At 35.6% G+C, this 24,881-nt stretch overlaps 1 protein-coding gene across 3 annotated transcripts in view; it reads left to right on the forward strand.

The window, feature by feature from the left end:
• Nucleotides 1-24,881, forward strand: part of Slc26a7 (solute carrier family 26 member 7) — a 105,834-nt gene that overhangs the window by 27,526 nt on the left and 53,427 nt on the right. For 2 of the 3 annotated variants that reach the window (XM_048782779.1, XM_048782780.1), the window contains exon 5: nt 10,212-10,376. The exons of the other annotated variant lie outside the window; for it this stretch is intronic. In XM_048782779.1, coding sequence (XP_048638736.1) covers nt 10,212-10,376 — 165 coding nt within the window. The remainder of the gene's footprint in view (nt 1-10,211; nt 10,377-24,881) is intronic. 3 annotated transcript variants of the gene reach the window in all.

Raw genomic sequence — 24,881 nt, forward strand, 5'->3', positions numbered from 1 at the left:
GTGGGTTATGAGCTCTTAGAGTCTTTTAGATCTCTTGGATCCAGCTCCTTCGTCAATTTTTCTTTTCCTGCTTATTTGAAATTCACTGACTAGGAGGGAAGTGACTTTGTATCTGAGTTCTATAAACACTGGTGTTGTTTGCTTGTTTGCCTTCTGTTACACTGATTTGTGTGGTATTGTTCTTAAACATCATTTGTTCTCAGGTGTTCCCCACCCCCCAAGACCCAATAGATGAGATAATTTAGGTGAATAAAAATATATGGTTAAGGTGTCTCTAACAATCACATCTGATCTGATCCCTAGAGTGTGTAGGTTAGAAATGCTCTCAAGTAACATATAGCATACTCTCAGGACATTATGCCATACAGACATGAATTGCATTTGGTATTCCAGGAAGTCACAGAAGCAGGGTCTTGAGGGGCTTCAACATCTGGCAACACACCAAAGTGATGAACTTATCTTCTTTTACTGATAATAAGAGTTCTGTAATATATCAGTGCATTTCCTTTTTGGCCTTCTTTTCTTTTGATTCACAAGACCCTCCCCTGATTGTGCTTTCATTTATCCATTTTTCCCTCACACAACTCTGTACTTTTTCACTTTGATGATATCCTTTAATATCATTTTAATGATTTGAGTATGTCTACCTGTTTAATTTTAGCTAGCCTTGTACAGTTTTAGAAGAAAATAATGGCATTCTACTATCTTTCCTATCCCCACATCCAAATTATTTCCCCCCTATGTGTAATTTTTTTTTTCTCTCACAGCCTTTAAGATTTCATCTTTATTCTCTGTCATTGTTTTTATAATGTGTCTTGGTGTGAGTCTGCTGTAATTTTGTACATTTGGTGTCCTGTAAGCCTCTTGTATTTGATTTTTATTCCATTCTTTAGGTTTGGGAAATTTTCTGCTATTATATCATTTAAAAGATGGTGTATTCCTTTGGTTTGTATATCTGTTCCTTCCTCTATTCCGATACCTCTTATGTTTGGTCTTTTCATGTTATCCCATAATTCTTGGATGCTCTGTTCATGGTTTCTTACCATCTTCTCTGCATGGTCAACTCTACCTTCAAGATTATATATTATATATTTGTCTTCATTGTCTGAGGTTCTGTACTCCAAGTGGTCTAGTTGGTTGGTGAGGCTTTCTATTGAATTTATAATTTGGTTTATTGATTCCTTCATTTTGATTAGTTCTGCTTGGGTTTTTTTTCCCATGATCTCTTTATTGAAGTAGTCTTTCACTTCCTGTATTTTTTCTTTGATTTCACTCCTTATACTATCCTTTATTTCACATATCAATTTAACTATGTACAATCTGAACTCTTTCTTAGACATTTCTTCTACTGTGTTATCAGTGGCTTCTGTTGTTGAAGTATCTTGGTTGGTTTGGGGCGCTTTATTCCCTTTTTTTTTTCATGTTGTAAGTGTGTTTTCCCATCTAAAAATATGGATCTAAGGCAGCATAAATTCTACCCTCTAGACCTACAGTGTTCCTGAAGGTTTCTAGCTCTTCGCCTTTAATGGTGAGGCCAATATCAACAGCATCCAGTGAACACAATATATAGCCTTAAATCTAATAACTCTCACTAAGGCATCTACTGCTTTCTCGCATTAAACCAAAATGATGAGAAAATTTGTTAAAATGGTTTACAACTTCAAATGGTGGATTGAGAGAACAGAGGTAGTGTAATATGCAATATTTGTGAGGGAGGAAGAGAGAAGCTAGAAGTAAAAATTCACAGGAAGAATGAAAGAGGAGCTAACAGAGATTGGCTGTTGGTTAGAGAAAAGTTGGAAAGAAAATCCAAGAAAACAGACAAGAGAGAGGAAGAATATGAACAAAGAGAAAAAATTAAAGACATAAGAATACAACAAAAATGCAAAACAACATTCATGTATCGTTCTCCTCCACCCACTGATGCATAAAAACCATCCTGTTCCAAATATGGTAGAGAGATTAGCAAATCAAAAAGTAAAATAAAATAAAATAATAAATCTTCCTGGAAAGTTGAACAGTCTCTGTCAGTTTTCAACAGTTTCTCAGCCTGTCTTTGACATTTCTGGGGATCACCAAACCCAGATCAGCCCTCGAAAACCCAGTCTCTATCCCACCAATCTGAGCTTCACATACCTCAGGCTACGCTGCAGTCCCAAGATCTCAATGTTGCCCCTACTTGCAGTAAGACCACTAGGGATATACTAATGCAAAGGAGCAACCCCGAGATGCAACAGCAAGACAAGGGCCACCAGCACTCTTAGCAGGAAGATCCCAGTCTCCTCCAGGAGGGAGTCCCCAGATAGAGGTTCTTGTGGTGGTAAACCTGCTGGCATCCGGGCCCCAGGCCCTGGGTGGTGTCCCAAAATGGGTGCAGCCTCATGCACTCAAACTTGGAGTCTCCCCTGAAGCAGTCCTCTAGGCCGTGGTAGACGTAGTAGTGGCAGTGGTTGTTAGCTGCAGGCAGCAGGTCAGCAGTAGTGGCGGCTGCAGCGGTGGCTGCAACTGCAGCTGTGGGGGCAGCATCACCAGGCTGGGGATCAGCTTCAGTTGCATCCAGGGCAGTGGTGTCTTCTTTGGCAGCATAACCCAGAAAGAAGACCTCCAGGCGACCTCAGGCAGCAGCATGGAATCAGAGGCAGCAGCAATGGTGGTATTGGTGCAGGTGGCAGTTGATTGGCAGGAGACTTATGGTTCAGCGGCAGTGACTATGAAGATAGTAGGAAGTAGCAAGGTAACCGAGGTGGTGCCCAGAGAAGAGACCTCTAGTTCTCTTTCCACAGCAGCAACGTCAGCACCAAAAGTCTTTTAAGAAAAGAGTTTTTAATTTTTATGTGGTTGTGCCTTTCCCTTTTTCAGTTTTGTCAATAATTTCTAGTGCTATAGCACATGATCAGGGAGTGTTATTTGGAATATTTCCTTATTACCTAATTTTCTAATATTTTCATTATGATCAATTTTTGTGAAAGAAATTTCATGAACACCTGGGGAAAATAAGGCATAGACAGTCTTATGTTAAAGATCAAGATATAGCTATACTTTATTGATTATGATAATTTGATGCTTGAAAATCCGATCTTTTTTGCACTGAGAATGGTGCATTACTGTAAACTCCCTTCACCAGAATAATGGTTTTGTAGGTGTTTGATGACCATTTAGGTAAGATGTATATGTGGGTGTCCTAAACATAAATGCATCCAAATGTCTCTCACTCATTGTCATTCAGGTACAATAAATTATCCCCATCTCTATTCTCCCTCAACACTGTATTTACATTACTAGTATAAATAAAGGGCACTTATACAACCACAGCAATGTAATGTGATGTGTATCTGTATTGTGCATTAGATATGGGCCTTTAAAAAATAGTCGTAATGAGGTATAATTGCCATTTAATAAGTTCCACATCTAGAAATTGTATGATTTGATAAATGTTGACATATGTATAAGGCCATGGAATCATCAAGATAGTGATATTTATCATTTCTCAGCCCCATTTTTTCCTGGAACATCTGTAATCGTTTCCTGTCATTCCTATTGATTACACCCCCATTCCTTGGCAACCACGTTTACTTTCTGTCACTATAGATTAGTTTGCATTTTCTAGAATTTTATAAAAATGAATTCACTCCCTCCTTTTTTTAAAAATTAGGTCTATTTTTTTCTTCTTTCCACTCAGCATTACTTTATTGTTGTTGATCTCTGTTTTAGTCAACATTTTTGTTGCTGTGATCAAAAGACCTGATAAGAACAATGTAGAGGAGGCAAAGTTTATTTGGGCTCACAGTTTCAGTGGTCTCAGTCCATAGATGGTGAACTCTATTGTTCTGGGCCCAATAGGAAAACATGGTGGAAGGGTGTGGCAGAGAGAAGCAGCTCAGGACCTTGCACCAGGAAGCAGAGAGAGAGCTCCACTTACCAGGAATATACCCCAAAGGCTCCTCCCTTCTGCAGTCGCACCCTACCTGCCTAAGGTTACCACCCAGATAATCCACATTGGTGGATTAATCCACTGATTAGGTCATGCTTCTCATAATCTAATCCTTTCACCTCTGAATGTTCTTGCATTGTCTTACACATGAGCTTTTGGGGACACTTCATATCTAATCCATAACAATTGTCTAGGTTTTTTTTTTTCCAGTGGTTTCACAACATAGTAGAAATTTCTGTGGTCAGAACTTGTGTAATTTCTGATTGGATCATACAGTGACTAAATGGCCTATGATGTAATTATTTTGGTTCCCATTCCTACCATCCATTTGTAAGACACATTAAATATCTCATTTGCCAAGATAGTCTTTTGGTGTAACTGATGCAATTTTGTGTTATTGGTATTACTTTAGAAGGAAAAAAAATGAATAAAAGACAAGTTTTCTAGCCAAAAGACAGTAGCAGCCGAGAGAGAGAGAGAGAGAGATTGCTTGCACACTCACAGCAATGAGGTGTTAACATCAAGGCAAGGTAGAGCCTTTTGAAATGCCAGTATCAATAAACATTTCTGGTGGGGAAACAAACACTTAATAAAAGTCAGTGCACTTTTAAAAACATTGTTTCTTCTCCCTGTAGCTTTTACTATTCTCTCTACAATGGGCACTTTGCCCATTTCTTTTTCCAAGAACTGAGAGAGGTCTGGAATTGTCCTCTGCCCATTTACTTCTGGAAATTTCCCCAAGCTCTACTTTTCTGAAGCAACCAAAGGACAAGATTTCTGCCCTGGAGGATAAGGGATACACGGCTTCCTTTGTTTGAAAGTTGCATCAGCATTGGGTGACACAAGGTGGGGTGTTCAGTGTAAGGGTCTTGGATTATTGTACCACTGCATTTTGGAAAAACATGATCTTCTGCCTCTAGGGATGATAAAGAAACTACAGACCTAAATAGGAGATTATCCAATTATTTTTGGTTTCATACTAAACTTTTATTTTTTGTATTAAGTAAGAAGATCAGATCAAGAGTACAGGAAGAAACAATGATGCTCAAACTTAACCTGCCCATCATACCTATATATGTCATACTTTATTTTTTTTCCAGAAAAATTGTCAATATCATTCTTTTGTAATGCAAGAGGAGGACAACTTCAAAAATAATAATGTTTCATTATTTCACAACCATTTTAGTCAGGAAGTCATTAATCTGTTTAATCTAAATCTTTCCACCTGGGTTTGTACCTGGCAAAACTAAGAAATAAAAACCTTCGTAAAATTAGAATTATAACATTCTTCAAAATTCATAAAAATAAAAATGTCTCATGTTCAAAAATAATATTTATTATCCTACCATATTCCCAGCTCTGTTCTAAGCCTATTGCATGTATTCATATAGTCAGTCTTCACTGACATGTTTTCACCACTAGGCATATGAAGATATTGAAAGGTAAAGTGGATTATTTAGAATCTTATAATTAGGAATTGGCGAGTAGGAGTCAGATTCCAGTACATACTCTCAAAACTGCTATGCTGTGCAAATTTCTATACCAGTACTAAGAAAGGAAGCAAAGTAACTTAATCTGCCATCTTGTAGAGCCAGGCATTGGGCCAGCTCTTTCCCACATTTTACCTTCTTAACATTAGGGCAGGTGTGTGCCAGGTGGTGGATGGCTTCAAGGCTCCTTTTGAGTCCACTTGTGTGACTATTTCTTGTCATTCAAGTTTCAGCTCAAATATACTCATCTCGAAGGAGCTTCCGGGGATATATCCAAACTTCCATATGTCTTACATTTTAGGACTTCTCAATCTACCAGAATTTTTTTTTTTTTACATATTTGCCTCCCTTTCTACATTGTGAGTCTCTATGGAACAGAGACTGTTTATAATTCTAGCAGCTGGTGCTTAATAAATGTGAGTTGAAGAAATTAGAAGGGAAAAAGGTCAATTAAATGTTAGTGGTGCACTATGTTAAATACCAAATTAAGATTTTTTTCCCTACTTTTTCAGATTTACCACTCTCTCCCTCCATTCTTCATCTGAAGATAGGAAATGTATATGTCTATTTTTTTTTTAAATTATAACACAGCTCTTAATGAAAATGGAGTAATAAAATTTCTAAATTTCCAGTTGGTGGTGTATCCTGTTAGCTCCACCTTCCTCAAATGTAGCGATCTAGTCAATGAAATCTCCCCCCTCTTCTCAGTTACTTCTAATACTGATGGAAGGTAAAAATACAGCTACACTACTCCTTCAGCTGTCTGTTCTCCTGTGTCTTTCCACATCACACTTCGACCATCCCACTTTACAACCACACAGCTGTTTTCTTCAGCTGGGGCAGGAAGGCAGGCAGAAGAGTGAAGTCATGCATTTCTGGTACTTCAGAGCCTAGTAATGTCTTGAAAAGTCCAAGAACAGAAAAGATCATGGTGCCCCCTTCAATCATGTAGACAATTACAAATAAGGACAATTCTTAAGCCTAGTGAATTTTGGATATATTTTACAATAACCAAAAATAAAAAATCATGCTTGTTTCTAAAACACATCCTCGGTTTTACCAGGTGATCTTGGTTCACCTCTGCTCTCGTTTCCTGCTGTCTGGTTTCAGTGTCCTTGTCCTTTTGGCTCTAGCTATTCTTATGCTAGCCTTTTAAATGGCCATTCATTCCACTTTCTGTCATCACACCAATCCTACCAAAGCACCCCTCTGATGTGTGAGCCAGTGTGCAGCATATTTCTTGGCACAATTAGGTGTTTAATAAATGTATGGGAGAGTGATGTCACTCACTCCTGCAAAACTCCCTTTTTACTACTTTTACATCACTCTGTATTCTGACTTCAATGTTCTTGTCTTATTTTCTATTGCTCCCTATTGGCTAGTTTTGCTCCTTCTAAACTAGCAGCTCTGTGTGCTATGGACACGTCCCATGCTGAGCTGTTTTACATGCATTCTCTCCTGTCTTTCTGGAGTGCTTTCTAATACTTTCTCTGTTGAATTTTGCCTTAAGTATCAAGGCACAGAGCTAACCCTTTCCTGCAGTGTTCCCTTCTTGCTGGGAAATCCAGTGACTCACCCCTCCCTCCCTTCCTCCCTCCCTCCCTTCCTTCCTTCCTTTGCAAAGATAATATGTAAAGTTGCCATATACCCCCCTAAGTTTCCCTGTTGTTAACATCTTACTAATGCAACAATAAGCATGGATGTATAAATATTTCTTCAAGATCCTGCTTTCAATTCTTTGGGGTTCATACCCAGAAATAAAATGCTAGATGACATAGTAATTCTATTTTTAACTTTTCAAGGAATTCCCATACTGTTTTTCATAGTCGTTGTACCATTTTTCTTTCTACCAACATTGCATGAAAATTCCAATTTGCCTATATCCTTATGCAAACTAGCTATTGTCTGTGTGTGTGTGTGTGTGTGTGTGTGTGTGTGAGTTTGATAGCAGTCCTCTTAATGAACATGAGGTGGCATCTCATTGTAGCTTTGATTTGCATTTCCCTAATTATTAGTGATGTTGAATGTTTTCTATGTAGTTCTTAGCCATTTATATATATTTTTGGAGAAAGATCTGTTCAAGTCCTTTACCCCATTTTAAAATCAATTTTTTTTATATATTGTCACGTTTTAGGGTCAGTTTACACATTCTGGATATTAATCCCCTGTCAGATATATCAATTGAAAACATTTTTTTTATTCATTCTGTGGAGTGCCTTTTTATATTGCTCATAGTGTCTTTTGATAAACAATTTTTAAAACTTTCCATGAAGTCCAGTTTGTCTATTTTTTTTTCTTTTGCTACCTGTGCCTTTGGTGTCATATCTAAGAAATAAATGCCAAATTCAAATTCCTGATGCTTCTATCCTGTATTTTCTTCTAAGAGTTTTACTGTTTAGGTTTTATGTTTAGATCCTCTCTTGGTTTTCTGTTAGCTTTTATATATGGTGTTAGGTGAAGGCCAACTTCATTTTTTTTGCATTCGTAGCTTTTCTATTTCTCTATGTGTATATGTTAATGTCAGTGCCACACTCTTTTGATTGTTATTGCTTTGTAGTAAGTTTTAAAATGAGGAATCAGGAGTCCTCTACATTTGTTCTTTTCTTTCCCCCTCTTTTTCATATCTTTATTGGTGTATTATATTTGTACAGAATGGTGGGAATCATTGTTACATATTCATACATGCACCTGATATAGCAATATAATTTGGCCAATATTATTCCCCAGTTTTTCCCCTGTCCTTAACCTCCTCCCTCCCTTTCCTCTAGCCTACTGATCTCCATTTAATTTTCCTCCACCCTACTGATCTCTCTTAACCTTTCTTTTCTTTTTTCCTCTTTAGCTTCCACATATGAGAAAAAAAATACAGTCTTTGACTTTCTGAGTTTGGATTATTTCACTTAACATAATTTTCTCGAGTCCCATTTGTTTTCCTGCAAATGACGTAATTTTATTTTTCTTTATGGTTGAATAAAACATCATTGGGTATATATACCACATTTTCTTTATCCATTTATCCTTCTGATAGACACCTAGGCTACTTTCACAGTTTGGCTATTGTGAATTGTACTGCTATAAACATGGTATGCATTTTTTCTTTTTTTCTAAGGTAGTTTTGTCTCTTCAAGGTCACTTGAGAATCCCTCCAAAGTAATTTATTTAAAATTTGTGCATGTCAAGTTTCACACTCATGCTGTTAATAAGATCCATGTGTTTTACCAATGTATAGTGTCACATGTCCACCAGACAGTGTCATACAGAACAGTTTCGCTGTCCTAAAAACACATTTCACTTCAGACACGTTCTACCATTTTCAGATTCCTGAAAACTACTCATTTGTTTGCTGTCCCCAATAGTTTTTTGCCCCCTTTTTTAGTTTTCTAGATAGAATCATGCAGTAGCCTTTTCTGAAAATCTGATTTTTCTTACAATATGAATTCAAGACTCATCCATATCTTTGCCCTTTTTGTCATTGCTCATTAGTTTTTTAACTAATAATAGTATGGAGGAGGACTTTCTATTCCAAATTTTATAACCCATACCTTCATAACCATCATCTGATACTATTTTCTCTCAGGTTGTCTGGTCACCCAGAGCTTTTTTCTGCTCTTCCTACACAGCATTCAGTTGTTTTCTTAGTGTCATGAGCGATTTAGTCCTCTCCCCTAACTTGTATATGCTGAGCAACAACACAACAGGACTTTTATTAGCATTTCAGGTTCCACCCGTCATTTTTTAGACTTTACCTTCCACATTTTTTAGATTTTATCTTCCACAGTACTCATTGAATTGACAAATAGTCAATATGGTGTTATGTAAGAGCTAGATTGCATACAAACCAACATAACTTGAAGTTCACACTATATTCAATGCTATATTCCATCCACTTGCATGTATATTTGTTTTCTATGCTCTTATGTTTAAAAAAAATATATTTGAAGGTCACTTCTAAAAAACGACCTGAAATCTGCGATGCATTCAATTTATGAAGAACACATGGTGTTTATACAAGCATTTCCAAATAGTACTATGCTAGTGAACCTTGATAATGTATGTCAGAGGTTTTTGGCACTAGCCCAGAACATCAGCATTACTATAAACAGTTGAAATATATTGTATGAAATTTATTTTCTCATAAAGTGTTGCATGGTCAGAATCATGGAGTTGGCTAGCCAGAGTAGAATCATTATCATGCATATTATTGGTAAAAGGAGCTGATATGTTCGTATATTAAGGGATTCACTTAAAAATTCTTAATATTAGTATAAAATTTAAATACTGAGATCTAAGAAAATAAAATCACTTTCTCCCTTTAATGCTTTTGAAGTTTTAAGTCCAGTGGGCATCAACCAGTATCATGCATGTTCCTTTGATTTTTTAAAAAAAGTATAGATATGGTAATGCAAATTTTATTTTTCTTCCATAGCAATCCACATCCAAACTGATTTGAGCATATCACCCTCCCTCCCCACAACACACACACTTTTTAAACATGTAGGATTAGAAAAAGACAAAAAAGGAAAAAGTCAATATTCAGAAAACAATATTGTGTTGATTTTAATTTAACGTCTGCCCAGTTTAAATGCACACTGTACCCAATAACATTTGGAAAGTCTTGAAACCTAGTAATGTTCTCAAGAGAACCCAACATATTGAATTAAAATTTAAGAAACCCATTACACGTCAATTCTATGTAAAATGAAAATGAAAATGTGTCAGATATTCATTCCTTTAGGTGCCTTGAGAACTTTCACCTGAACTATCCTCTGACTCTTTCTTTGTCCTCTTAGGTGGCCATGTTTGTGTTACAGCTGGGCAGTGCCACATTCCTGCTTACAGAGCCTGTGATCAGTGCAATGACAACTGGGGCTGCCACCCATGTTGTGACTTCGCAAGTCAAGTATCTTTTGGGAATAAAAATGCCATATATATCTGGACCACTTGGATTCTTTTATGTGAGTTTTCCAAATGTCTGTGTTCATATATATGGACTGTGTATTTTTTTCACGAAGAAGAATTTAGTTAATTACAGTACCGAAAATTTTCTATTTTATAGTAACTCGGGTTTAAATAGAATCTTGCCGAATATTTTAAATATGATTTATTGTGTGAAAGTACTTTAATCTGTAATATTTACCAGTTCTGGAAACAATTGAATGTGATATAATTTGGGGGCTCAATGAGAAAAAATAGCTTGGACGTTTTTACATGTGTGTGTGAAGCAGATATGCTGCCAACTTCTAATGGAAGCCATCTACTGAGTTGTGGCCCAGTTTAACACCAGTGCACTGTACCACAGTCTCTCAGGATTGTGAACCCCAGAAGGGATCAAAACAGAGGCTTGCTCAAAACTAGTGACTGTAGACCCAATAGCCAACAACCAGCTGTTCAAAGCCATCTGAACCCGAGAGAACATCTGCCCAGTTTCAAGACATTTCCATAATATAACATTCTCCTTTGCTCTTGATTTCTTTTTAAAGTTGACCTAAAATCTGTGACTCCTTGCATTCAATTGGAGCTTTATAAAAAGAAAAAATGTCCTGATGATTAACTTAATAGTGAGCAACTTTCATTTTCCTTAACTTTATACGTTGCTGTAAACTTAATGACATTAATGTTTTATAACAAGAATATTGCCGTCCTTAAACTTTTTAAATCTGTATGGTTGAATAGTAGCTTGATACATGGAAGTACAATTACTTACTGATATAATTAGTGTTATTGAGGTGTTTTTTGGTGTTACCCTATTATACATGGTTCTAGGAGGATTCTATTTATTTGTATATTCTTTCTGTGTCACTGATTATGAGGATAAGTTCCTCTTAATGGAGTTAACCGACCAAAAGGATATAATATCTTTTTTTTTGTCAAATTTCAATCTGAAAAGTTGCACAGATTATTAATTTACTCTGACTTTATTGTTGTCAACTCTGGCGACTTCTATTTAAAAAAAATCTCCAGTTTTAATAAGTGAAAAAATGATGTCAACTGATTAGGTGGTTAAATAGTTAAGAATGATAGTAATTGGCAACACAGAAATGGAAACCAATTATAAAATTTTGTGACTTAGGTAATATCTGGATCAATGATTCATTCATAATAAGAAAGCTTAAAACCAAAACAAGGAAACTGGAACTGGGCCTGGAAGCAGCATAATTTCAAGCTTCAGCTCAAACAAAAACAGACCAAAGTAGCTGTAAGCTGTCAGATGACTGGCTGAGAGTTAAGACTTTCACTGGCACCATTTCTATGAGACAGAAGAAAATCAGTGAAGATTCTCTCTTGACCTATCTGGAAAAAATGTATTTGCCTGTGCATGTGCATTATAGAAAATGCCTGCAGGTTATAGCTTGGTCTCTTTAGTCATATATACAGATAGTGATCTTTCTTTTCACAAATAGTGTTAAAGAAGCAGGGTAGCCTGATATGGGAATGACGTCTTTTTTTTTTTTTTTTAGCTTGTTTCTATTATGACACTGTATATGACTGTTATATGAAAATGTTTTATGTTAGTTTTTTTTTTCATTTTGTTTTCCAGTGAAGTAGACTGGAAGTTATTTTATTTTGATATTATAGGTCCAATATCATATGACTTTGGGAAATCTTTTGTGTGACTTCACACTCAAACTAAATCAAATTTAAGAATAATTTTATACTCCTGACTTTAAATTCACATTGCTATTCGTATAAGTGACTGTGTTTTGTGCTGATGAAAAAAAAAATGCAAAAACGTTGTTCTTTCTTTTCAGTTGCAGATCCCTGCACTGTTCAGCTGTTAGGAATGGGGCTTTGTTTTTCACCACTGTGTCAGTAGATGCTGGTTTTGCAATGTCAAAAATTGTGGTGAACTTTAGATTGAAAAAAAATTTTACATCATACATAATTTACACTGGGATATAAAATGAGCTCTGGTATATTTACATTATCAGTAAATCAAAACTTTCTCCTGAACAGTTTAGGTGGTACCTGAAGGAGTAGTGCTGAACTCAGCATGTAGATAAAGGGCAGAGGACATCATAGAGGTCTTGATCATCAAGTCCAAGGCTCTAGAGAAGAGTAACACAATTGGGGGAATTTTCACCTTTTTTATATATTGACTATGCATCTTGCTTCTGCAGTTTGACCACTATTATATCCCCTCTGAAAGCTATTCAGGCCAATGAGAGATTAAGAACATATAACTGATATTTCTTGGAGCAGAAGTTACTATCTAGACTAATACTCTTGCACAACGAGTCCATCACAAATCCTAGTAACCTCGGTAGGACAGACCTCTTTTGTCAAAAGAATTCAGGTTCTGTCAACCAAAGTGTTCATTAACTAATTCTGGTAGCAGCCATCATTCTGTCAACATAGAGAAAACATGACTTTCTACATTCTTTCTGTTGCCAGATTGGGACCTGCAGGTTGGGATTGCTTCCTTGCTACTGTGATGATTTCTACAGTGTCTTCTTTCTGGGGGATCCTTAATTCTAGGCTATTCTAGGTTCTCTGCTTTGAATATGTCAAGTTTCCATCCATTTGGTTTCTCTGGGCTGACAGATGTGCTTGTCTTGGTGGAACATTTTTAGGGAGCAATTGAAGTCAGATATAGGAAGTTGTGTAGTCTCAGTTCTACCCTCTTAGGTGCAGATTAAGTATCTAATAGCTTGAGGGATTGACATGGCATATCTCTCCCTACATTCTACCATTTGAATCTGGAGTGTCCCCCAGGGGCCCATGTGTTAAAGGCCTGGTCACCAGTCCATGGTGCTCTAGGAGGTGGTAAAACCTTTAGCAAGTGGGTCTGAGTGGGAGGTCTTCTGGTCATTGGGGCTACATCTTCAAAGGGTATCATGGGGCCCCAGTCTTTTCATATCTCTCCTATGACCCTCCTATGTCCCTAAAGAATGGATGTGTAATTAGACCTAATAGACATTTTTTCATTTCAGCTTTTCCTGCTTCCTTTAGCCTTAGTTCTACTTTTCCCTCTGTTCTTCAAGATATTTTTTTCCCTCAATTCTTAGAAATTTGGAAACTCTCTTTAAAAAAAATGTTTTCTTCCTAGTGACTTTGAAGAATATTTCAATACATTCTTCTTCTGTTTTGAGTAAAAATCAACTTTTTTTTCTGAGTTAAATTTTAGCTCTGATGATTTGTGTAGGGTGTATACAATCAGACTCTAACTGATTGGTAATTTTTCTCCCTGTAAGGTGGGTACAGGAGAAAGAACTTCACAACAAGAGAAGCCCAGATTCAGATCACAGCTCAAGTCATGACCACAGCAAATGACTGAGTGTCTTTAACTTCCGTTGCCTGTTCTGTAAATTGATGATAATTACACCTGATGGTGTTCATTCTCAAAATGAAATGTCTGGAATGTTAAATGGAAGCCATTAGATTTTTACTAGCAGTGAAGGTTTGGATATAACAAATTGCAGATTTTAAATGTGTCACTTAAGCGATAAATACTAATGCTTATCCTCTACAGATGACTCTTAATTAGATAAACAAAATAAGACAACAAAAAATGAGATTATATGATCTTTGAAACTTAAATGTCAAGGTGACCTGAAAATTTATAACACTTAGAAATAGTTCTGCTCTTAATGAGGGGTGCTTATCAGAATTGAAGAAATGCTATTATTTTCATTTGCAAATATTTCCATTGATTCAGCTCAAAATTCCCTCAGCATTTATAATGTCATATAATAACACATAAACAATTCTATAATATATTTAAGAATAAACAGAAACAATAATATTATAGGGTCACAGTGTCTTGGAATCTTTGCTCACTGTTTAAATCATTCTATTTTTATTGTCCTGAAGATTCAAATATTTGACTGACAACTTGTTTGTCCACACAAATAAGAGGGAAAAGTTTAATTCTTTAGAATTAAAGGATCTAATCAAGAGATGTAAAGTATCTGTTTATTAGAAAGGATGCTTTCCCCAAGAGGCACAATAAAAGTTACAAAAATTCCTAGCTCACATTAACACATGTGGATTTCTTTGAGATGGCGCCAGTGTCTCAGCCTGCAGCAGCCTATGATAAATTTGGCAGAACTAGCCACTGGCATGGCTTTATATGAGTATCCTTCTAAGTAATTATGCACAGTTCTGTGCATTAAAACTAAGAGCAAAAGGCAAGCTTGGCAATATATTCAACTACCCTTCTTGGAAGTTTTATTTCCCTCCTTAAAAATGGGAAGTTTCAGAACTGGGAAACAACTGCATTTCCACTCACACCCCTGCCGCATAAGCAAAGTACTTTTTGAGTTTGGACTGCAAAGACTGCAAAGCAAGAATTAAGAATGTTAATAAAGTGGAATCGAAACATCAGAAGGAAATCAGAGCCTGTGAAGCAGTTTCTTTTATAGAGAATGAGATCACAATTAAATATGTACAAATGAGATTTCTATGTGCAGAACAAATCTTCTTTGAGGATATAGGCCCCGTGGGATTTCTGAGTCAATAACACACTTTGGTGCTTTATGAAATCCCATATTTTCTTTGCAGATATTGTGATGTTTCTACTGTGACTTGCAAGGATGTGCAATCTACCTTGAAAAATGGACACAATAATTTGAAAGACAGAAAAAGAAAAGATTCATTTGAAGCTTGATTCAATCAGTGATTCAGGGGATACAAAATGGGACAGGTTTCATTTGGATGTGGAACCATTATATGGAAATTTATGGCAAAGGTTACTTTCAAATTAGAAAGGAAATATTTTTGCAACTTGACCATTTGGACTCTTTCTATCCCCCCACTCTTCCCTGAAAAAATGCATCACCACAAAACCCAATGCTCAAGTAGTTCAAATTGAACTCATTTTTCTAAACAAGGGTTGGCTGGATGCCACCTGGGCCTTGGCATGCTTGATTGTATGTTTGTGTACCCATGTTGTCTTTAGCTGTTTAATATACCATGCTTCCCCCAGACCACATTCTGGCCTGAGACCTAATTTATCCCTTGAAGCAATAGCAAATGAATTTATTTCCAGTATAAGATATAGTTATTGAGCAGAAATTTGGATATAATGATGTAAAAACTTATAGAATGTTGTTTTTTCCCCCCTTCCTGTTAGGATTTGGTTTGTACTGATGAAAATTCTGCTTGAGATTGATATTTTATTGAATATTTCTCTATTTGTGTTTACTAATTTCGGAGGGGGAGGGATTTTGAAAGCTTCATCTTATCAATGTCCATCCTAAAATATCTGCTGTTGTAATGATAGGTAGACCAAGTTCATAGGGGATATCAAAATCTTATGCACAGGGACAACTTGTGCAAACATCTATTTGGGAAAGATCAGAGATGGCTTTAGGGATCTAGAGGCAGGTTTGTAAAGTTCAGATTGAAATATAATCAACTTGAAAGGGATTAGGAGAAGTCATACATGGGCAATTGTGGCTCAGGTTTAAAGGCACCAAGCAGGTAGAAACTACCTTAAATATTCAACAAGATAATGGGGGAGATTTAATAAACTATACAAATAGGAAGAGATTGGCATGCATTCTAGATTAAATAATCACTAAAAAATATTCAATAAATATTCATTGACCATTCATGGTCACTGGGGATGCAGTGAGAAATAATATTCTTATGAAATTTTATTGAAATACTGAAGAGAGATACAGACTAAGGTAGGAAGAGACAAATTGGTAAGCAAGATGCTCACATAAATGATGCTGTGATTGAAAGGGGGGGCTGTGTGATAGGGCAAAAAGGGTGGGATTGCTTAGATAAGGTGGTGAGAGAAGTTCATTTGGAGAGTGAGAGTTTGACTGAAGGCCAGAAAGGTGATAGACCCAGCAGTGAAAGGAATTTGGGTTGAGTGTTCCAGGTGGCAGGAAAAGCAGATGTAAAGGCTCTGAGAAGATACAAGCTTCATAGGTTGGATGGACAGATAGAATAATTTTAGTCTGAAAATTCTTTCTCATGGAATTTCATCAACTCTGTTATTCATCAAGTCCTGCATTCTGGCTATGAGAGCAGACTTTATTCTTGTTTTACTTAGGTAGCCAGCAGAACCAAGTGTTGATAGGGAGACTGACCAAAAACTACACTCCAGGTTCACTGTCTTAATTTTTGTGTGTCTGTAAGAAATTTATGTAAGCTCTGAGCCTTATTTCCCTCACATTAAATGGAAGTAATAATGCTCATCTTGAGAAATTAAATGTCATTGCATATCAGATGATCAACACAGTGCCTAGATATAGTAATTTTCCCATTGCTTCTTCCACAATCTGCCCCTCCCAACCACACTCTGTAGATAGAAATTGACTTTCACCACATATCATAATATGCAACTAGGTGGATTATGTAATAAAATTTATTCATCATAGGATGTGATAGGAGTTACAATGAGTAAAATGATTTATTTAGTGTTACTACCTTTGTCTCATTTAAAAAGATAATCTTTCTAAAACAAAAAAAAATCCCAATTGTAATGAATTTAACAAAATCATGTTACATGCGTATATGAACATGCCACAGGGAATTTTGCCCTTATATATATATATATAGAAAGTACCAATAAATAATGAATAAATAAATAAGGGAAAGGAAAATTAATAGAGTAGAAGCAGGAGAATAGGAAGAGTGAGGAGGGGAAGGAAAATAGGAAACAGGGATTGAAATCAAGACTATATGTATGTATGGTTTTATCAAAATGAACCCAGCTACTATGTATAATTACAATGCTATAATTAAAAAGTCCATATTTTTAGAAACGTATCTGTCATGAATTGTGCCAAATACATTTTTACACTGAAGTTTGCAGGTATGGTAGCAAGGATATATGAATGTTACCATTTTTGTTTAGAAATAAACAAAATTTTTTGGTTGATGACTGACTCAAAGCCATACATTGAGAACTAAGAGTAGTAGATTGAGGATTAGCAATCTAGTACAGTAGCATACTGACATTGTGACAGTTTTCTGATTTTACTAACACTCTGTTGTTTCTCTAGTAAAACAAAACTTATTGAGACATGTTATGGTTTAGACATGAGGGTTCCCCAAAAGCTCATGGGTAAGAAATGATAGAAAGTTTAGAGTTGAAATGACTGCATTATGAGAGTTTTAACCTAATCCATGCATTAATCCCCTGATAGGGTCTGACAGGGTGGGTAACAGTGGCTGGAGGAGGTGGGTCATTGAGGTTGTACCTTGGGGTTTATATTTTGTCTGTGGTAAGGAGAACTCTCTTTCTACTTCCTGATGCAATGTTTTAAGCTGCTTTACTCTACCATGCTCTTCCGACATGATGGTCTTTCTCACCTCTACCCCAGAGCAACAGAACCGGCCATCTACGGACTGAGACTTTCTGAAACTTCAAGCCCCCAAATAAACTTCTCCTCCTCTAATTATTCTTGTCAAGTCTTTGGTCACAACAGTGATAAAACTGACGAAAACATGACAGATCCTTAATAGAAAAATAACAAAGGACTAATAATTAATAATGTCAAAGGATTTGATGTTTTTATTTGGCATATAAATAATACATTTCAATAGTCTTTGTGGTTCCTTTAGAGTGAGTTCATCATTATTATTAAAGAATTATTATCAATGATGTCATTAGACTTTGAAATTTTAAAATATTTTTTTCCTTATAAAAATTTTATTGCAGCAACCAGAATGCTGGGAAAAGAGATATTTTGGTTTATGGAAATTTGGGGGTTAGTTGAGTATTGAGCAGAAAGTCCACTAAGTTTTTATTTTCTAAAAATATAAAATCTTTCTCTTTGCATTGTGTAATTTAACACAGTGGACACACTTTAAATTTTCCTTCCTCCACAGGTGTTTCTATACTGGACCTTATTTAGAACTCAGTAATAGTTATGCAATGAAGAAATATTGAATACAGGTGACCCCAGGAAGGGCTTTATTTTTTCTTAAGCAAATGTTGCCTGTGAGATTTTTCAGTGTTCAATTTGTTCAATTCTTATGAAATTTCAGTTTTTAAACATTGAACTTACTAGACTATTGAGCATTGAAATTATTTGGATCAGATAAACTATATCAAATACATGGATTACTTGAAATTTACTATAATGTTATCTTTAGTGTTTAGCTCAATGTCTTGCACAAAATAGAACCTCAATAAACGTGAAATAAATGAGTACATGATAAATACAAATTCCCCTAATATGATATAGTTGAGGTATTGATAGTTGGAAAATAAGCTCAGTCCTTTCTCTACTAGTCATTTTGCTTATTCAAAGTAAAATCTACCCTATTGATAGATTTATTTTTACTATTGCCATCTTATGCCAGAACACTCATTCATTCAACAATATTTATTGGATCTTGTTTTGAATATCCAATACTCAACATTTATAGACTTTCTTTTAGACATTGTTCTAGAAATTGAGACTTGATGGGAAAAAAAAACTTATAAAGGATTTCCAAATCAGATAAAAATACATTATGTGGGCTGGGGATGTGGCTCAAGCGGTAGCGCGCTCGCCTGGCATGCGTGCGGCCCGGGTTCGATCCTCAGCACCACATACAAAACGAAGATGTTGTATCCCCCGATAACTAAAAAATAAATATTAAAATTTAAAAAAAATACATTATGTAAATATAATGTGTATACATATGTATGTGTCCATGTATGTGTGCAATTCCCCACTAAATGCTGCAGAAAAGTTTCACCTCTAAAGAAAATAACAATAATAAATACTAAGATAATAAAAAATAAGGGGAGGGGCATAAAAATTAATAGAAGAAAAAATAGTGGAGTAGACAAAGCAGAATATAGGGAAAGGTTGAGATAGGAAAAGACAATGGAATGAATCTGACCTAACTTTCTTATGTATGTATATGAATATACACAGTGAATCTCACCATCATGTACATCCATCCACAAGACACTAATTTTTTAAAAAAACTATAAGCTAATAGAATGATCAGTAGAGCATAGGGAAGGGAGTAGGGGAGGGAGAGGGGAGTGAAAGGGGAAATACTGGGGACTGAATCAGAACAAATTACATTCCATGCTTTTATAATTATGTCAAAATGAATCCTATTGTTATATATAACTAAAAAGAACCAATTAAAAATCAATCAATACCTGTACTATGGGTATTTTTTAAAAATCTCAAAATGGATTTCTTTCTGAATACTAATATTTTTCCATTTTATTTCATTATAATAAATGGTCAATTTAATGAACTAGTGCGATAGTCTCAAAATGATCTGAACTCCAGATAGAGCCCTAATATCCAGAGTATACAAAGAACTCAAAAAATTAAACAATAAGATAACAAATAACCCTATCAACAAATGGGCCAAGGACCTGAACAGACACTTCTCAGAGGAGGACATACAATCAATCAATAAGTACATGAAAAAATGCTCACCATCTCTAGCAGTCAGAGAAATGCAAATCAAAACCACCCTAAGATACCATCTCACTCCAGTAAGATTGGCAGCCATTATGAAGTCAAACAACAATAAGTGCTGGCGAGGATGTGGGGAAAAGGGTACACTTGTACATTGCTGGTGGGACTGCAAATTGGTGCGGCCAATATGGAAAGCAGTATGGAGATTCCTGGGAAAGCTGGGAATGGAACCACCATTTGACCCAGCTATCGCCCTTCTCGGTCTATTCCCTGAGGACCTTAAAAGAGCATACTATAGGGATACTGCCACATCAATGATCATAGCAGCACAATTCAAATAGCTAGACTCTGGAATCAACCTAGATGCCCTTCAATAGATGAATGGATTAAAAAACTGTGGCATTTATACACAATGGAGTATTACGCAGCACTAAAAAATGACAAAATCATGGATTTTGCAGGGAAATGGATGGCATTAGAGCAGATTATGCTAAGTGAAGCTAGCCAATCCTTAAAAAACAAATGCCAAATGTCTTCTTTGATATAAAGAGAGCAACTAAGAACAGAACAGGGAAGAAGAGCATGAGGAAAAGATTAACATTAAACAGAGACGAGTGGGGGGAGAGAAAGGGAGAGAGAAGGGAAACTATGGAAATGGAAGGAGACCCTCATTGTTACACAAAATTACATATAAGAGTTTGTGAGGGGAAAGGGGAAAAAAAACAAGGGAGAGAATTAAACAACAGCAGATGGGGTAGAGAGGGAAGATGAGAGGGAAGGGGAGGGGGGATAGTAGGGGATAGGAAAGGTAGCAGAATACAGCAGTCATTAATATGGTATTATGTAAAAATGTGGATGTGTAACTGATGTGATTCTGCAACTTGTATTTGGGGCAAAAATGGGAGTTCATAACCCACTTGAATCAAATGTATGAAAGATGATATGTCATGAGCTTTGTAATGTTTTGAACAACCAATAAAAAAAATGATCTGAACTCCTATTTTATTAAATAGATCAGTCAGGTTTGACATAAAAGCTTTCTTATTTATCCAAACAGATATACACATTACCTTTGCTTCTCAGAGATCTGGAAAGCAAATAAAGATCCCCAATAAGAAGTTTTATGTACTGGGGCTTAGTGCATAATAGCATACTTGGATGAGTGGATTTATACCAGAAATGAGAAGTTTATTGTGTGCTTAGGATGCCTCAAACTATATTAAGTGAGGGTATATAAGTGTGTGCATGTGTGTCTGTCCTGGCTCTATCTCTGTAGGCCACCCATCTCTTGTGAGCCAGTTTGCTTGTGACTTCTCTCTGTGGGTCCACATGACAGTCATTAGAACAATACTCCTCATCAGCCTGCTTTTCTTTCGTGTTCTTCACGCTGATTGCAATGAGCCTTTGCCCACCCCCCTCACGTTCTTCTAGAGCATATCATGTAAAACATGCTTTGTTGGATGAGCTATAGTTTACTCCAGTCCGACAATTAAAACTCTGTATTTTTTTTTTCATTCCTTTCATTCTGGGGTGGCCATTTTTATTACTGCAAACACATGTTCTTGAAATGCACATTACAGCAAATTTGGTATGGCTTGGGAGTTTTGCCTATTTCCCAAATTTCTTACACAGGCACTCTCATGGCATACTTTTAATACCATGGGGAAACAAAAAACATAAAGAAGAGTTCTTTAAATGCTCTGCAACATTTAAATGTTTGGCTTTTTCCTGACAAGTCATTTGAATAACTGTCTCAATTTTATCCTCAGATCATGATAAACCGTCAGAAAGCCATATATTTTGACATAATTGTTTTGACATCACCCTTAACCCCACAACCTGTGGGATATATTTCATTGAGTAGAATTTTGGATGGGCTATGAGTAACTAGGAGAAATGGATCTTGATACTTCAATTGTAGGAATGCTGCAAATAATTATCATCCACAATGTAGATCAATAGGCAAAATATTATCTGCATCTCAGATAACTTTGATATTGTAGTATCAAATTTTCTTTCTAAGTGGTGTAGAATAAAGTAGTATATTTTGAAAACAATAAGTATAACTACTTGGCCTCTGGTTCATTTCTTAATGTATGGTTATGGGACTGATGGTTTGCTGTTAATGGTATGGCTAAGACCATTACTCTGGTCCTTTTCACCCAGTGAGACTTCATTTTTAACAGAGTACATTTTCTTTGTTTGAAGTTTTAGAAAGTTAATAAGCATGTTCAATAGATAGAATTCATCTTGGATAGCCTGATGCATCCACTTTACAGAAGGTGTTCCTCTCATCCCTGGACCAGATAGGCTTAGTTCTTGAATTAGGAAACCTACTGAGCAAATTTTAAGAGATACTAATGAATGTAGTCTAGATTATTTTACCTATATTCTACATAATATTTTGACCCAATATTTTGGGTGTAGTCAACTTATATTTGAGATGTTAAGCATAAAGAACAAAGAACACCAGTAAGTTGTACTACTGTAAGAATAACTTACATATTGAAATGAAAAACTTGTTTTTTGTCTTCTGAAAGGAGACTTGAGCAAATCTGTGGACAAATAGAAATGAAGTTATGAGAACTGCATTCAGGATTTCCAAGAGAAAGAAGAGGGGAGAAAAGGGTGAAAATAAGCATTTAAGGCTTATTTAACACCTTTAGAATTATAGGTGATCAATCCTCATAAGAGAGAATATGCAAGATACAGACAGGCACAGACATCTTATGCAGACCCTAGAATTTCTAGAATATTACTATTATAGAAATATCCATATGTAGATATTTAAAGCATAAATTTTATGTTACAAAAGATATGATTAGTTTGTAGAGCTACCATAACAAGTATCTCCTACTGGGTGGCTTAAACAAGAGCAACAAAACATTTTTTACAGACTTAGAGGCTTGAAGTCCAAAGTAAAGCTTTTGGGAGATTGATTTCTTCTGAAACCTCTTGTTGCCTTGCAGATTGCTGCCTTTAAGTTACATTCTCACATTTTTTCCTTTAAAAATTATTTTTGTCAGTACATTATAATTGTTCATAATGATGGGATTCATTATACCATACTCATGCATGCATATAATTTTATTACTCTTATTCCTCTCCCTTCTTCACTCCCCCTGATTGGCTTGCTGTACTCTACTGATCTCTCTTATATTATTATTTTAATTAGTGCATTATAATTACATATACAAGTGGGATTCATTGTGGTATGTTTATACATCATATGATTTTTGTGTGTGTGCATGCACATCTGCATCCTGATCTCTTCTTATAATAATACAAGTTATATTGAATGAACACCCACCCATATGACCTCATTTTATCTTAATTACTGCTTTAAAGCTACTCTCTCCAAATACAGTCACATTATGAGCTACTGTGGGACCTCAAAATATGAACTTGACATTAATTTGGGGAAGAACTCAGTTCAGCCCATAACACTATCAACTCATACACACTTACCTGCAAGTTGTTTTTTCTACTCATCATCAGATCAGGAAGGCCTTTCCATGACAATAAAAATGAGTTTTGTCTAAAGGAATGTCTTTAGTGAATGTAGACTATTGTATATATGAAAGTGACCAAAATACTTCCCTTTTGCTCTACTGTTTAAATGAGTTTAATTTCCTCTCTCCCTGCCTCCCTCTTTCCTTCCTTTCTTTCTTTCTGCTATTTTAAACACTGGTTCCATGTAATAAGTTCTTCCTTGCAATAAGGTCTTTTCACACAAGTCTAATTATGTCAATAGGCTAATTTTCTTAAAGTGGGGCTGCTGGGGCAAAAAATAGAATATTTCAAGTTTTTGATGTTTTATCAGGATCACTTAAAGAGTATACCAGTATACCAGTCATATGGGTAGTGTAGAAGATTTCTCATTTCTTCCTCCAAATTTTACCAGCATCAAGTATTATTACTTAAAAATCACTAATAATTTGATAGAAGAAAAATATGATTTTTACTGTTTGAATTTATATTTCTCAATGACTACTGTGTTTTAGCTCTTTGTTTATATGTTTATTGGTCCTTTCTTTTGTTGGTTATGTCTTCTGCCCATTTTAATGCCTACTTTTTCTGTGACTTCAATTTTTATATTTAACCCTTTTAATCTAGAATTTATTTCATGTCACTTAATTTTGTTTCAAACATGGGTTATTGGATAATCTTTTCTATAATGCAATTAATATCTTTCTGGGCTTTCATATGTTTTCTCTTTTTTCTTTCAGATTTTAATACTAGTATCATATTATCAATTACTCTGCATTTATGTTTTATAATATAAGCTCACAAATATTCTCCTTCAAAGTTTTCTTATTCTTATGCATTTAATACTCTATATGAATTTGAGAATTGTTGTTATTTTTCTAATTAGAAAAATTTGTATGTGGTGCTGAGGATCGAACCTGGGCCGCAAGCATGCCAGGCGAGCGCGCTACCTCTTGAGCCACATCCCCAGCCCCTAATTAGAAAAATTTGGTTGGGTTTCTTTATATCAAATGTTCAGGTAGAGATAGGATTGGATTTAGGTTAGTTATTTTTTTTTCCCCTTTAGTACTCAATTTAGAATTTTTAAAAATCTTGCCCCATCTTTTTTATGCTGCTAGATAAGATGCTTATATAATTATCAACAGGACCCTAAGTTGTTGAAAAAAATATATTTGACACTTAGTTGAATAAACATAAACTTTTAATTTTAGAAACATCTTTAATTTTTTTTCTTTTCCATGATTAATTCTTACATTTATTTCATTATCCTAACTTACCAAAATCAAGTGTCTGATGTTAGTAGATTGTATCTTCTTTCTAATAGAAAGCTCATTCTTTAATGTCAGCATGATTTCACATAGGCCTGCTTTTTTTTATTTTTTTTATTTTTTAATTTTTTATTGTGGGTTGTTCAAAACATTACAAATTTATTGACATATCATATTCGACACTTTGATTCAAGTGGGTTATGAACTCCCACCTTCACCCCATACACAGATTGCAGAATCACATCAGTTACACATCCATTGATTTACAAATTGCCATACTAGTGTCTGTTGTGCTCCGCTGCCTTTCCCATCCTCCACCCTCCCCCCTCCCCACCTCTCCCCTCCCCTCCCCTCCTCTCTCTCTACC

The sequence above is a fragment of the Marmota marmota genome, unplaced genomic scaffold (genome assembly GCF_001458135.2).
Source record: "Marmota marmota marmota unplaced genomic scaffold, marMar, whole genome shotgun sequence".
NCBI lineage: Eukaryota > Metazoa > Chordata > Mammalia > Rodentia > Sciuridae > Marmota > Marmota marmota.